The sequence below is a fragment of the Thrips palmi genome, unplaced genomic scaffold, assembly GCF_012932325.1.
Source record: "Thrips palmi isolate BJ-2018 unplaced genomic scaffold, TpBJ-2018v1 HiC_scaffold_19, whole genome shotgun sequence".
Classification (NCBI taxonomy): Eukaryota; Metazoa; Arthropoda; class Insecta; order Thysanoptera; family Thripidae; genus Thrips; species Thrips palmi.
In genome coordinates this window covers 1,451,503-1,466,382 of record NW_023144628.1, presented here as the reverse complement: position 1 = coordinate 1,466,382, position 14,880 = coordinate 1,451,503, and the positions used below count along the sequence as shown (strand labels likewise).

Here is a 14,880-nt window from a genome sequence, read left to right as displayed (position 1 = left end):
CGACGTTGGTCTTGGCCTCCTGGTTGACGCGGGGCGGGGCGGGGCAGGGAGGCTTCCTCGACGCCGTCCTCGCGAGGGCGACGACGGCCGCGCGGTGCAGGGCTGCAGCCAGCACCTCCACGACGTTGGTCTTGGCCTCCTGGTTGACGCGGGGCGGGGCGGGGCAGGGCGGGGCAGGGAGGCTTCCTCGACGCCGTCCTCGCGAGGGCGACGACGGCCGCGCGGTGCAGGGCTGCAGCCAGCACCTCCAGGACGTTGGTCTTGGCCTCCTGGTTGACGCGGGGCAGGGCGGGGCAGGGAGGCTTCCTCGACGCCGTCCTCGCGAGGGCGACGACGGCCGCGCGGTGCAGGGCTGCAGCCAGCACCTCCAGGACGGTGGTCTTGGCCTCCTGGTTGACGCGGGGCGGGGCACGGGGTGCTCGTATGAAGGAGCGACGAAAACGACTCCAGGAATCAGTCTCTGGCGGACGGCCAGTGAGGCGCCAATGACGGTGGCCTTGTTGACCGCCAGCGGTGCTGTCGTTGGAAGTAGCTCTTCGTTAGACGCGCTAGGAAACTGCTGATAATCGATCACGAATCTTGTCTAAATCCAAAACAACCTAGACAAATTCCGATTTCCCTATTTCCAGAGAATTGCTGTGGGGGGACGTGGTTGACTGAATTTTCAACCCTCAATATTTTTCTACCCAGCCATCGAATTATTTCGAAACGAAGGAATTTTATTTCTTTACTGGGAATCTCTCACCTGAGTGAAATTCACATCCATACTTACAAGTGTTAATCCCTAGCAAGGAAACAGACTTTTCGCACTTTGGCTCTCTGGCTTAGGTCTTCCAGTGTCAAGTACATGAACTTAAAGGCTGTAAGAAGTGCCTTATTTTAAAATCCAAATTTCTCGAAGACTTGCAGGGTATGAAGGCCTATAGTTGGCTTATTTTTGAGGCGTATGATAAGAATTAATTTGCAAATTGCCATTTTCCCTTGAAACGTTAGTAATTCCCTCCAGACTATCAATATTTTTGGTCTGCGTCGTCTGCACCATGGGGTGAGTGTCCCGCCATTTCGCTTTGCTCTCATTGGCCTTGGAGTGGTCACGTGACGTGGTAGGGGCGTTTGTGCTTCTGTGTGTAGATCAAGATCGCCTTCAGAAAATTGTCAGGGTTAGAAATAACAAGAATTAACGTCTCTTTTAAAAAAACTGTCTCTCTTGGGTGAATCTAGGCAACAGTTTTCAATTTCAAGACCACCAGTAAGTTTAAGACATTTGCATCTTAGCCTCAACAAATCACTCATGTTTTTTTTATGGTTATTTGAGTAAGAGAATGACTATTCTCATAAATACACCACAATTTTTTTTTATTGCTTTTTTAAGAAATTTGTACTCTCTAATGTCCCTGATGTACTCATTCTGCTGCACTTTAAAGGGTAGGCCTATATTATGTCAGTGTTCTCTGTTGCTTTCAGTGTCGGTTCCATTGTTTGCCAACATTGTTGGAATTTTTTTAGAGGATGGTGCAGTTTGTACATACTATGATTTCGCCACACATGGCATTAAGTATGACAGCGGAGATGTAGTGATGCTTCCTCGCCATGACCAGAAGACAGCAGTCGTCATCTTAGGAATTCATGGTATGATTATTTCCTCTGTAGCTTTGTCAAATTATACTGAATGTGAAACTACTGCATTCAGATCACACAATGATGCATTGTTCTAAATGAATGTATTGTTACAGTGATCTTGGGAAAAGCTGCAGAAGCAGCCAAAGTGTATTTCAAACGATTGTGCAAATGGGACGACGTGCCTTACAGTGAAGTAAAAGTATTTGGCCATGAGTTGGCTCCTATCGAGGAGGAAGTTTCTCAAGTGGCCATATTTGAGACTCAAGGAATTCAAGGTATCACTAATCCGAGCACAGGTCTAAATGTAGTCAGGCGCATCCTCTCAATGTGTGAAATATTACTTTTCTGAATTTAACTCCAAACCTAAGCTGAAGGCAAGAATGGAGGTCAACTGTGCCTTGAAGGCTTCAGACTGTACAATTCTACCACACAAATAATGTGCACGTATAGTGACTTACACCCCAAATTTTTAATACATTATTTTTCCTCCAGGGCCGGTGCTTGTCCGAGAAAATGTTTTTTACTTGAATGGCCAGAATGAACCTCAATAAAAGGACTAGATAAATAACTATAATTCTAAAAACTGTCTTTTAACATATTTAATGTTCAGTAAAATCGAAAAATTGAAATTTTAAAATATTGACAACAGAAACAAGTGTTACAATTAAACACATTCAATAAAGTGACACAAAATTATTGAATCATCTTTATGACATCTCTTCCGTGAAGAATCCCCCTTTGAATTTCAGCACAGGACATGGACCTGGAAAAGCAGAGAAAATAGTTTGAAAGCTGCATGACACAGTACACTAGTATACCAAAACTCAGAGCAACAAAACAAACAGAAACACACATTGACACTGTCCTGTAATTTCTCAGAGAGATTTTAATAATTAAGGATAAGTTGCTAGCTTTATACCATAGGAAGCTAATGGCATCTAGAGGCTCAAAGGCCCCTCTGTATGGATCACCAATGTTTGCAAAATAACTGTCGCTAGGGTTCCAGAACCATAGCGTTGCAGCTTTTCCATCATCAAAGAGACTCAAAAATTCATGATTCTTACCTCAAAATAGACGTTTGATTCCGAAAGTAGATCCACTGCGAGGTTGGAGTTGGAGTCCCTCCATCGTGTGAATTCTCTCTAGCAGAGCAGGATATCTAACATCACAGTGTGCTGGGGCCTCTTCACCATAGAGTTGACAATTGTTGATCCCTGCAAACAGGATTTAGAACAAGTTATTAAGATGTTCACAATTGTTTACATAACCACATACATAGGCTTGGCAGTACACATAAAGCTGTGTGAGAGTGTGTCAAGCTGAAAGCAGCTGAAAGGTAGCAACTCAAACATGTCAAATAATATAAAATTCAAAGCATTTGTATCTTGGAAAAATAATCACAAATTGAATAAGCATGAAACTTTACAGTGGATGTTTGGTGCAAACGCTTTCATTGAAAGGTGCCTAGGCACTGAAACACGCTTCGCTTCCAGTCAAGGGCGGTGCAAATAAGTGACGGCAAAGAAATACGGCGAAAAATTCATACTCAAAGGCGACTGCGAGTTATGCAAAGCCAGTGACACAAACTTCTAAGGGAGTACGAAACAGCACGAAGGAAGCAGAAGGAAAACTAACCTCTCTACTTATGTTTTTGTACGACTGCCAACATACAGGCAGTAAACGACCTTCCCAAAGCGCCTTCGACGAGATTGGTCAGGCACCAAAGTTGGTAAGAGTGAATCGATTTCGAGAGATCGCACTCAGCAGACGACGCGCGACGTTTAAAGTGTTTACCTTTTTAAATTCCATCGACCACAAAACATCCAAAAAAAAACCCAAAAAACGTCCCCTTTTTGCGATTTGGACGACACTTGCATAGATGTTTTCTGTTCATCGCGCACCTTTGCGATTACAACAACGGCCACAAGTAATGAACCCACGAAGGTTGATGGGTTGCCTACCGACACGGCGGAAAGGCGAAAAAAGCCGATTATTAATTATTTTTAATTTCTGTCAGAGTTTTTTTTCAATCTGACCATTTCTAAATATTTAACTTATAACTCTATCGCGGCTCTCTTCCCTAGATTCAAAGAGTTTGGGAAGAGTCCGACTAGTCCACCGAGGCAGACTGGGGGTTGACTAGGTTGATGCCCAGTGGTGAGCGGACTGGATGGACTGGGGGCATACTGGTCAGCCAACGGCATACTCTGAGGAGACCAGCAGGTTGACCGAAAGTCCGACCAAAATACTCTGGCACACTGCAGTAGGACCGTGGCACACTGATGCATACTAATGGCAGTCTGTTCGCAACCGCTTTGTGGACTTCTCGTTCTGTAAGGGCAGCCAGCCGATGCGACGCCACGGGACGGCCGCCGGGGCAAACCGAAGTATTTCCGTCCCGCTCTATTTATATGACACCTGAGACGCCGAGCCGAGGGATTCCGCCCAAGGAGTGCGAGGCTTGCGAGGCTTGCGAGGCGCTGGACGAGTTCCTGGCGCCGCGCGACAGCGACCGACTGACTGGCCTTATCCTCGCAGCAACAAAGAGCGCGTCGCGCAGCGTGGCGCGTGCTCGCTGCTCTTGGCTGCTCTTGGCCGAACCGGTCCGCCCGGCGTCTGTCCGCGTCTGTGTGTGAGTGCGTGCGCTCGCGCATGTGAGTGTGTGTGTGGCACTTTTTAGTTCCTTTTATTTCGCGCGATGATCACTGCGTCGATAGGAGATGTGTCTGCGCTGAAGCGGCGTCGACGGAAACGTACCGGCGGACATTCGGGGAATTGCCTGGTGGGCCAAAGAGGCCGAAGCGACGGGCCGGCTGTACACTGGGCGACATAGCCGCGGCACAGCCAAGGCCTAGTCGTTGAGATGCAGCACGAGGAACATCTCCATGGCAATGCTGCGTGAGCTGCGTGAGCCGGAAAGTCCGTCATTACGTTCTCGTAAAAGCGAAAGGTCGGCGGACGCGGTCATCCTGCCAGCCCGCCGGCCAGTCCGTCCGCCATCGGCAGCTGCCGCGGGAGAAATTGCCTTTTATTTTTCAAACCGGACAGCAGCGCGGCGCTGTGCGAACAAGAAGAAGAATGTGCGGCGCTCAGTGCAGTCCGTGCAGCGGCCGCGCCACTCCACACCGCCTTTCGACCTTTCGGCCGTGGGAGGAGCTCGCTGGTCGCGACGTAGTAACGTAACGCTTCTGCGCCGCCGCCGATTTGGGCAGGAAATGTAGGCCAGCAGCGCCAGCAGCATCTGGGCAGCGCGACTGCAGTGGCGGGCGCGGGGTCGCGCTGCTTAGTAGGTCGCTCGCCTATCGACCTGAGCACTCTGTTTGCATCTTTGTCTGCCTGTTAGTCACGAAGTTTGCCCCTTTACGCTTCGCGCTTGGCGCGGCACCTATAGCGCCAGCTAGCGCGGCCCACCCTATGCACGCGCCTAGAGCTAGTTCGATGTAGTAGCCTTGTTGTTCTTAGTGTCATGTTTATTATTTTAAATGTTTAGTTGGTCGTTTGCAAATTTGCCTTTTTATTTATTTGCACCGTGTTGCTTGCTTGCAGCTTTTGTCATGGACCGCGAGACGATTCTGCGCCACCAGCTGGACGCCGGTGGGCAACGGTGAGCATACCCCCGACCCCGTGAGCGCACGGCACGGCACACCGCCGCCAGAAGTCAGCCAAAACCTTCATTGCACTGTTGGACCTTAGTTTGCGGCAACACCGCCCCCGCGGTAAATCTCGCTGCGTATAGAATTGGCACAGTAAAGGAAGCTTCATCCATAGATGTTCACACTCTCTGTACAGCGCTCAGCCCCTTGGGTGGGCTCTCCTCCAACACCGTGGAGACAGACCGCCAGTGGGCACGGGCACACTGTGGCCACACCCCTACCCCCAGCCACCCCCGGCCAACTGCAGTGCTGCAGCGCGGCGTGCGGCGCGCCCTCAAGGACGCCGCCGTGCTAATCGATGACCTTGCCGCCCTGCAGACTGATTGCGAGAGTCGTTTCCCTCCCTCTGTCTCTCTCGCACCCTTCAGAACGCCCCCACCGGTGCGAGAGAGACGGCGACTGTCGGCCCTGCGCTGCGCCTGCCACTCAAAGTGTCCGTCGCTTTGCGGCCGTCTTCTAAATCCAATAACAGTGATGTGACCGGGGTCGCGCCGCGGCAAGGCGGCGACGTCCACGACGTCGTCCGGTGGCCCTGCGCCGCCGCGCCGGTACGGCCGCTATAGTACAGTGCTGTGCTGACAAGTGAGTGCGCCGCCGCTGGCTGCCGCCAGTCAGTGCATAGTGTATCCGCAAGCTTTCGCGCCTGTTCTGCCGTTGGAGCCAGCTCCACTCTGGCGCCGCGGCCGAACGGCCGAACCGATCCTGTCCCAGGCGGCTCAGGCGGGACAACGAGTTCGAGGGCGCTGGCTGCGCTGGCGGACGGACGGTGCAGTCAGTCGCTGTCAGTCGCCACTCTGGAAGTAGCGGTCGCCGACGGACCGGGCGCGCCGTTCTGCCAGCCAGACTGCCGGACTCGATGCGTTTCGGCCGCCCGGTGAGTGAGTGACTGAGTGGCCTGCATGCCGTAGGGGCCCTAGGAGGGGCCCTAGGGGGGTCCTAGGGGGGGCCCTAGGGGGGGGCCCTAGGTGCGCTTGAAGCGCCCATGGAGCCAATCGAAGCGGCGTGGTCGCGGTGACGTCACCCGAAGCGAGGCCGGCTGCGAACGCGGCTGGCGGTGACAATGAGCGAGTGGGAGCGGGCCGCCGTCATGGAGGGTCCGCCCCAGCCCGCCCAGGCTGCAGGCGGTGCAGGCGGTGCGGGTGACAACACGGCGGTGACACACTCCAGCCCGGACGCTCCTGTCGAGCGAGAAAGACATCATGCTCCGGTTTCGTCCCAACGATTTTCTGGTGATTACAAATTGAACCCCCGGGGGCCCGTGAAGTAAAGTCCAGCCGTCGGAGGGTCAAACCATCGCCACGGCTGCGTTTGGGCCAGGCAGGCCGGGCAGCGCGTGCGGCCGGTGTGAGACCGCACTCCACACTCACAGTGCCGCGCTGTGCTGCCTTTCGTTTCCACGGCTAGCCTAATCAAATTCAGGGGCCGCCTTTCCCCGCTGCGCCGCTACGCCACTGACTGGGCGTCGCCCGTCCGTCCCGTCCGTGCGCGTGCATCGGCCGCGTGCATCGGCTCGGCCAGCGCGTCATTTGCATCCAGCTTCGTGAGCCAGGCGAGCCAGCCAGGCGAGCCAGGCGCACCGAGCCGCATTGTAGCGTAGCAGCGTGGCAGCGTAGCTCAAGTGCGCTGCGCCCCGAGCGAGGTGGGCGCCGTCGTGGGCTGCAGGCTGATTCCGCACAGCGCCCCGTCTCTTTCGCACCCTGAGGCCCGCCCCACGAGAGCGAGAGAGACAGCGTTCGGAAACAGCCTTTTGACGGGCATGCTGTGCACTGAAGATGGACGGTAGATGTCCCCTTGCCGCGACCCTGGCGAGTGCCCTGCCGTGCCCCCGGCCCTGGCTGGAGTCTGGAGGGGCGCGCCACGCTCCGCTACGCTGCCGCCCGCAGCTTGTCTGGTCCGGTGTGATCCGGTATCCACCCCCGCGCCGCCCCGCGCCGCCCCCGACGCGCCACCCCAAAACGGCCGGGCATGCGCCGTGGCGACGACGCGGCGGCGTGGCGCGTGGCGTGGCGCGGCCCAGCGCGGCCCCGACGGGATGCAGGCTGGAGCAGCAGCAGCCCGCCGTAGTGGAGGCCAAGGCCGTGGGGATCCTGCAGGCAAACTGCCATCATGCCATGTCGGCCAGGGTGGGGGCTGCTTGCGAGGGGGGCGCCACTGGATGGGAAGGTGGACAATGACTTGAGACTAGATTGACTGACTGTGACTAATTTCAATGGTGACTTTTTCGACTTGTCCCTAACTTTTTGACTTGTCTCTGACTTTCTGACTTTTGTACGGACTTTAAAGACTTTTTGGTGACTTTTTCGACTTTTTCAAGGCGCATCGTGGCCTTAACCCCTTGAATTTAGGCAATATCTCCCCAAAAGTTAGAAGAATTGACTTTTTTTGGCCTTTTTGAGTGGAGTGACTTTTTGACTTATGATGACTTTTTTGACTGAAAAATTGACTTTTTCGGACCCCGGACAATGACTTTTGAAAGTGGCGCCCCCCTCGGCTGCTCGGGTTGCTTTCGGGAGGTTGGCGAGGCGTCTCCCCGGAGAACAGAGGCCATTCATTCGCAGTCGGGGAAGGACAAGTAAGTGGACATCCTGGCCCCGGTGCAACCAGCAGCGCCAGGAGCCAAACACGCTGGCCGCCTTGACGACGCGCCGACGCGCCGCCTTGCGCAATGACCGCCGGCACGGCGTTACAGTGCGGCCGCGCTGACGGGCCGCCCGCAGGCCGCCGGGCCTCGAGCCAACGTGAAACAATGTGCATCGGCCGGCACCGCCGCGTCCGCCGCGTCCCGGGTTCAAGTACCGCCACCGGCCGCCACCCGCTTGGCAGCTGCTTGGCGTGCTTCGCCAGCTTATGCCTGCTTCGCGCTTCGCCCATTGACGCGCGTGGGCCGCCACCATGCCGCCGGCCTGGTGTGGGCCAGCGAGGGCGGCGAGGGCCGAGGCCCCCACGAAACGCTGCCGCCGCCGCCGCCACGACCGCGACGACGACGTCGAGCCGCGTCGTGAGCGCCGTATCTCACCTCGATAAGGCGAGGCGCGCGCACCGCAGCGCACCGCAAGGCACCGCAAGGCACCGCAAGGCACCGCAGTCCAGGCCCCGAAAATGTGGCGCGGCCGCGGCGTCAGTGCGTTGCGTCCCCGCCGGGCAGTCTGTCGGCTGCGTGCCCGGCCCGCGTAGACCCGCGTCTTCGAGGCGTCAGCGTGTGGACTACACTCGCATCCTGGCGGACCTGGCGGACCTGGCGGCGGCGCGGCACGCTCTTGACGCGGGGCCAACATTTGGACGAGGGAAGCGCCTTGCCTTGGTGCACAAACAGACTTGGCGCGGCGAACTCCCCAACGCCCCGCCAGCCGCCAGCCGCATGCGTACACAAGCCGCCCGGGGCGGCGCTCTAACTCAGCTATTTCATGCGGCGAGTGTTTCGCGTTTCGCGCCAAGTGCAGGAAATTGTGGTAAATAAAGTGGCTGCGGTGACTCAGCGGGGGCGGGCCGCGCGGCGGGGGAAGGGGCAGGGGGACTGCGTGCGTGACGGACTCTAATTCCTGTGTCATTTCTCCCCGCAGAATGGTGACGCTAAGCAACATGAGTTCAACCCTGGTGGAGACCGTGTCCATCAACTACGAGGACTTCAATGAGAGTTTCCTCACCTGCGGTACCTGTCTGTGTAAGTATCTCCGTTTCCCTCTTTTCCTTTGACTGTGTAGATCGGTTACGCGCGTTTCCTGCAGGCAGGCTGCACACCTGCGTGCGCCCCCCCCCCCTTTCCTTTCCACACCTCCCTGGTGCAGTGCAGGGCACCGCTGCAGGACGGTCGTAGAGGGAGAGGGGGATGTGGGGGAGGGAGAACGACACGATTGTGCGGCGTGGAGGACAATCGCGCCTCTGTGTTAGTGTGTGTGAGTGTGAGGTCACTCTGTTGCCGTGGCGTTTGTCGCTCGTCCCATCACTTGGCCGTCGTGGCTGCGACGCGCCGCGGAGTGTGGCTTGACGCGCAGTGAGAGGTGCGAGGGTATTATCGCCAAGTCCTGACCCGCCCCACAGGCATGCAGACGGCCGTGGCCGAGGCCGTGGCGCCGCGGCGCCTCTCTGCTCGCGGTGTAGTGCCGCAGCGCCGCAGTGCGGCGTGGGCGTGGGCTGGCTGGACGGCGCGACCAGAGTCCGCGGGCCGCGCGTCACTCCACGCCTTGGCCGCCCCGGCTGCCTTGGCCTTGAGCGGAAGCGCATCGCAGAAATGAGCTGCGACGCCGATTCCCATGACTTGGTCGGCCCGCGAGAGATGCCGCGCGGCCGCGTGGCTCGGCGGACTTCCGGGAGCGCGGTGGCGCGGTCCTGGACTTCTTGGACGGGCTGGCCCTGGCCGTGGCCGGCCTCCCCGTGCCTCTCGCCGTCATCGACCCGTCGAGCCCGGAGGCAGCCGGAGGCCACACGCCGCGTGCAGGGTGCAGGCCCTCCGGCCCTCCGAGCGGAAAGGCCACGCAAAGTGGGGCATTTAGGCAAATCCTGCAGGATGCCCCGCCCGGCCCCACGGCCCCGCTGCACTGACGTGTATACTGACGTTGACGCTGTTGCAGGCATGTACGATGGCGGCGAGCACACGCCCAAGCTGCTGCCGTGCTCGCACACGGTGTGCCTGCACTGCCTCACGAGGATCGCGGCCTCGCAGACCAGGGACACGGGCACGTTCCGCTGCCCCATCTGCCGGGAGCTCATCACCATCCCCCGCGGCGGCGTGCCCGCCCTGCCCCCCTCCTTCCTCGTCAACCAGCTGCTGGACCTCATGTCGCGCCAGCGCCGCGAGGTGGTGCCCAAGTGCGCCACGCACCTCAACCAGGTAAGCCGCGGGCGCCGAAGACAAAAAATAAAAGTCTTGGACTGGTCTTGAAGACGAAGGTGGTATTTGAACCACCGTCCTGACGGAGCCGTTTGTTGAACGTCCATACTTAAACCTTAAACCTGCTTTGCTCTAGGAGCTGCTGTTCTGCGAGACGTGCGACTCTGTGTTCTGCACGCTGTGTGCAGGGGGCAGCCACAGCAACGGGCCCGGCGAGCACACCATCATCCCCTTCTCCATTGCCATCAAGCGCATGTCCGAGATCCTCCTTTATAAGGCCAACGAGTGCATCGCCAAGGTATACCCAACCGCCGAGCCACCGGCCTTCTGGCCCACTGTGCGCTGAGTGCACAGAGCGTTGACTTACCCTGGACTCTTCTGGCAGCTGTCGCAGGCCGAGGAGGCCGTGTCCGCGGAGCTGCAGCGGCTGGACGTGGCGACCGAGACGTGCCTGGAGCAGGTCTCCAGCTCCATCGCCGAGCTGTCCGCGGCGCTGGACAAGCGGAAGGCGCAGCTGCTGGAGCAAGTGACGCAGGCCAGCCAGGCCAAGCGCATCGTGCTGGAGGAGCAGCTGGCCCTCGTGGCCGCCGAGAAGCAGAAGGTGAGATCCTGGCGAGATTGTCGGCGTGCCCCGGCTAGAGGGCCCCGCCAAGAGGGCCCCGCCGCCCCGCCCTCCATGCGATGGCCACAGACCCGCCGCTGGCCCCGTGGCGGCGCAGTCGGCGCCCTCTGCTTTATTATTAGGATGGCGGTTTGTTTACTGTCGAGCACATGTGCCGGTCGTACTTGTAGTCGCGCTTGAGGGCAGTGACATCGCGGAGTCGCGTGGCGTGCGGCACGGCGTGGCACGGCGTGGCACGGCGTGGCCGCGTCGCGCATGAGTGCAAATACGTAGTCGGGCGGCGAGCAGCCGAGCACCGCACCAGCGACATGCCCAGCTACATGCCTGGCCATGCGGGTCGCGAAGTGGACGCGGGGCTTGGACGAGCCGCGCCGGGGAAACTACACTAGTAGAGAGTTTTAATAGTTTCCACTTGGGGCCGGCAAAAAATGACGAGACAGGATGCGCTACACGGTACGAATGTGTGCTGCAGGTGGAGAAGGAGTGCGACGGGCTGCAGTACCAGGTGGAGGTGCGGTCCATCTCGCAGCGCATCGCCAGCCTGGGCGTCAAGCTCGAGTCGGCCAGCACGCTGCACGAGCCGCGCGAGAACTCGTTCATCACGTGCGAGTTGAAGCACAACGACAGCCTGAGCCAGGTGGAGACCGCGCTGGCGCGCCTGGGCCGCGTGCGCACCAGCACCACCTTCCCCAGCCTGTCGTCTGCCGTGCTGGAGATGCCCGTGCCCGCGGTGGCGCGCCTGCCGGCCCTGGCCCGCCTCTGGACCGTGGACTACCACGGCTGCCCGCGCAAGACGGGCGGCGACCCCGTCACGGCGGAGCTGGTCGTGGACCCCGACGCGCCGGCCGCCGCCCCCGCCGCCCCCGCGCCAGCAGGGCCCGGCCAGGGCAGCCCCGCCGCACCGCCTCAGGTGCCTCAGGCGCCGCTGCCCTGCCAGGTGACGGACTGGGACGACGGCTCGTACACCATCAGGTTCAGGCCGTGGGACGCGGGCAGGTGAGTCCAGATCAGTGTAAAGGCTGCTCTCGGCCGTGATCCCCTATCTCTAACGACCGGCTGTCCCGTCCAGGTACCTGCTCAAGCTGAGCGTCATGGACCGGCCCATCCAGAACTACCCCCTGAAGGTGGAGGTGACGCCGCACAACAACCCGGTGCGCACGTTCGGCGGCAGCCGCGGCCTGGGCAAGGCGGAGTTCCTGCAGCCCGTGGGCGTGGCGGTGGACGCAGAGGGCCGCTCGGCCTTCGTGCTGGACACGGGCAACTCGCGCATCAAGGTGCTGTGCGCCGCGGACCTCTCCTTCCAGCGGCACATCGAGACCGCCGAGCTGGCCGGCCGCTCCTGCACGGGCATCGCCTGCACCAAGGAGCACGGCCTGGTAAGGGAAGGGGAGTGTGGGTTCGATTCCCAGTGGGATCCGACTGTTTCTGAGACCCGATTTGTTTCCTCAGGTGGTGGTGAACTGGCGCACCAAGCAGGTGATCGAGATGACGGAAGAGGGTGAGGTGGTGCGCACGTTCACGCACGCCGGCTTCCAGGAGCCCATCGCCCTGGCCGTCGAGGCCACCTTCGGGCACATCCTGGTGGCCGACAACGGCGCGTGCTGCGTGTTCGTCTTCGACAGCGGTGGCAAGCCGCTCTTCCAGGTAACCGTTCAGTCCTTCCGGCTTGCTGCGTTCTGCCGCGCGGCCTCAGTAACAATTGGCCTGTGTTTGACCCTCAGGTGGGGCGTAAGGGCAGCGGACCGGGCTGCTTCAGCATGATCTCAGGCGTGGCGGCCGCGCCGTCCGGGGAGATCCTGGTGGCCGAGAACGACCGGGTGCACGTGTTCACGGCCAAGGGGGACTTTCAGGAGACACTCACCACCGACGCCAAAGGTGAGCTCTTCGTAGCCCCCCTTTGCTTTTGATTTGCTCGTCTGCTACATGCCCTTCCTCTCCTCCTTCTGCAGGCAAGGGCCGCATCGGCGGGCTGGCGTGCGACGCCGAGGGCCGCATCGTGGCCACGCGGGTGGACAAGGCGCGCGCCTACGTGCACGTGCTCTCCCTCAAGGGCCAGGTCGTCAACACCGTGGACTCGCACGACGCGCCGCTCAAGCGGCCGTGCGGCCTCGCCGTCACCAGCGACCAGCACGTGGTCGTCGTGGACCTGGGCAACGACACCGTCAGCAAGTACCGCTACTGGTAGCGCAGCCTGGCGCAGTCCCTGGCATCCTCAGCCAGTCATCTAGTCGGCCGGAGTGGACGTTGAAGTGTGTGCTTGTGTGATAGAGCGTGAGCGTGTGTATGTGTGTGTGTGACTGGACCTGCAAGCAGTGTGATGTGCTCGGTCGGGGCCTGGTTCGCCTCCTGGAGGAACAATGCAGCGTTGGGCGTTGTCTGATTCATCGTACTGCCATCGTCTCGCTCAACCTAACCGCCCACGGCAATGAGTTCCTCCTTGTGTCGGCCTCGAAACGGAGTTGAACCCGTGTCTCCCGCCCAGCGATGCGCGGGCACGCCTCCATGCTGTGTTTCAAGTTTCCATTCTTGTGATTTCTTTCTCTAGATTACGTTGTGTAGTTATGTTAGGAACTCAACTAATTGATGAATGTCGAAAGTGACGGGGGCACTTTGCATAGAACCAAAGGAAGTGCCATAGAGTGCAGGGCGACAGGGCAGCATCGATGAATACAGGTTGCAACTGATGTGTTAGTTTTTAGATTTCTTATTAAATCAAATCTTGCACAATATGTTATAAAAAAATCTGCATGGGTGTGCCCCTGTTTGCCATAATCGCACGGGCCTGTTATTGTTTGAAGAAATGTTATTGTTGTGAGACTGTTGAAGCATTTTGCAAGCTGACATAAATATGTCTTTCCTTAGAGTGATTGTTGCAGATTAATTGTTATGTATGTGAAATAGATGTGTATAGAATGGTGGTTTGGAAACTGTTATGAGATAGTGGTGATATTTAATTTAAAGACTCCACTGGTGAAGTCAGAATATGGTATGCTTACTCTGCGCAACCACATAAATAAAGAATTTTATAATTTACAACTTCTAGCACCTTAAAATTGAGTTGAAGAGAAATGAATAAGGCCTTGTTGGTTTGACCAATTCTGTTTATGGTTTTGTAATTTTTTTTCCTTGTTGCATTGCCTGAAGGAATACTGAGGTTGAATCAAAAGTGGAGTAAGCATATGCGGAATGTGCCAAGGGCTTCTATCGTGCCATTATGCATTCAGTATTTTGAGAGTCCAAACACCATTTATACTTTGGCCGTGCTCTTGTAACAGTATGGAACTCTTATTGGCTAGAAGGGTAGTGCCACAACCTTTTTGCAAAATGTCATAAATTTGTTCTTAATTTGCTCACTGATGTGTTTCCTCATGACTTGGGTTTTTTTAAGTGTTCATTTTTTAAGTGATTGTTTTCAATCCACCTTCTGCCTTTCTCCTATTTTGTCATTTTTTTCTGCATTGACTGATGGGTCTTCAATGGTAAAATTAATTAGCCATTTTGAGGGTGCCTTTTCATTGTCTCAAAGACCCATTCCAATTGACCTAGTCGTTTCTGGCATTTCCTATGAAACGAAGCATTTTTTTATACTTATTTATTGTTTCTTTTTTGTAATGATTAGCTTTAGGTATTATTTTTAAATTGTCAACGCCAATATTAATATGCCATCTTAAACCAGAAATGTCTCTAGTTTCTTGGAAATTTTCTATCAGTGGCCATGTACTTATTGTTAAAATGTGTTTTCATCCTCTCAATTTCAAAGAGTGCAAAAATTACTAGCTGATGTTGCAATTTTTGACTGTGAAGTAAACTATCGCTTTCCTTATCTGCCCTGCTTTTTTATCATTCCCTGTACCATTGATTAATTATTCCACTCCAACGGTTCCGTCGCCTCTCTCCGTCTCTCAGCGCGGGGAAGTCCTCCCTATCGTTAAGCGTGAACGGCTGGCTGGCCGCCTGGCCTTTAAAAGCTACTGTAAAGTACACTGTCGTGTCGATCACATTTCGGGCTGACCCGAGCCTTTTAGAGTGTGGGTGTGTCGTGACCTCCACCGGGGCGATACAGCGCCGCCGTGGTTTTCTCTCTCGCGTGATAAGATAAAAGATTGCCGTGCATTTCCGCGCAGTCGCGCGTATCTTCCTTCCACCCTTTTCCGCTC

General features: G+C 56.9%; 2 protein-coding genes and 1 long non-coding RNA gene across 13 annotated transcripts in view; 2 read left to right on the top strand and 1 right to left on the bottom strand.

The window, feature by feature from the left end:
• Positions 1 to 14,548, top strand: part of LOC117645632 (tripartite motif-containing protein 2-like) — a 28,185-nt gene extending 13,637 nt beyond the window's left edge. For 2 of the 8 annotated variants that reach the window (XM_034385890.1, XM_034385891.1), the window contains exons 2-11: positions 5,167 to 5,224; positions 8,834 to 8,934; positions 9,842 to 10,101; positions 10,238 to 10,399; positions 10,487 to 10,702; positions 11,196 to 11,719; positions 11,793 to 12,099; positions 12,173 to 12,367; positions 12,445 to 12,598; positions 12,673 to 14,548. In XM_034385890.1, the coding sequence (XP_034241781.1) occupies positions 5,175 to 5,224; positions 8,834 to 8,934; positions 9,842 to 10,101; positions 10,238 to 10,399; positions 10,487 to 10,702; positions 11,196 to 11,719; positions 11,793 to 12,099; positions 12,173 to 12,367; positions 12,445 to 12,598; positions 12,673 to 12,908 (2,205 nt within the window). In that variant the 5' untranslated portion in view covers positions 5,167 to 5,174 and the 3' untranslated portion in view covers positions 12,909 to 14,548. Of the gene's footprint in view, positions 1 to 4,936; positions 4,959 to 5,166; positions 5,225 to 5,911; positions 6,148 to 6,393; positions 6,503 to 7,990; positions 7,999 to 8,411; positions 8,723 to 8,833; positions 8,935 to 9,841; positions 10,102 to 10,237; positions 10,400 to 10,486; positions 10,703 to 11,195; positions 11,720 to 11,792; positions 12,100 to 12,172; positions 12,368 to 12,444; positions 12,599 to 12,672 lie in introns of those variants that run through there. The other 6 variants (XM_034385892.1, XM_034385894.1, XM_034385895.1 and 3 more) reach the window with 6 other exon arrangements.
• On the top strand, positions 396 to 2,316 carry LOC117645638. 3 transcript variants are annotated; one of them, XM_034385909.1, is made up of 3 exons: positions 396 to 1,249; positions 1,465 to 1,629; positions 1,734 to 2,316. In XM_034385909.1, coding segments are annotated over exons 1-3 (402 nt in total). In that variant the 5' UTR covers positions 396 to 1,248; the 3' UTR covers positions 1,970 to 2,316. The 3 variants fall into 3 exon arrangements, with proteins under 3 accessions (XP_034241800.1, XP_034241799.1, XP_034241798.1); XM_034385908.1 differs by having other exon boundaries at positions 396 to 1,629; positions 1,734 to 1,895; positions 2,113 to 2,316; XM_034385907.1 differs by having other exon boundaries at positions 396 to 1,629.
• On the bottom strand, positions 2,205 to 4,045 carry LOC117645640. Of its 2 annotated transcripts, XR_004587736.1 has the most exons (3): positions 2,914 to 4,045; positions 2,685 to 2,834; positions 2,205 to 2,383 (listed from the first exon to the last, which is right to left on the bottom strand). It is a non-coding gene; the product is annotated as an uncharacterized LOC117645640 (long non-coding RNA). The 2 variants fall into 2 exon arrangements; XR_004587735.1 differs by having other exon boundaries at positions 2,685 to 4,045.
• Positions 14,549 to 14,880: the final 332 nt, after the last annotated feature.

Excerpts from the sequence above, each read along its gene's own strand:
- LOC117645638 (XM_034385907.1), top strand. The coding sequence starts at position 1,323 with ATGACTATTCTCATAAATACACCACAATTTTTTTTTATTGCTTTTTTA. Across the intron at positions 1,630-1,733 it reads CGTCATCTTAGGAATTCATG|TGATCTTGGGAAAAGCTGCA; the intron begins GTATGATTATTT and ends GTATTGTTACAG.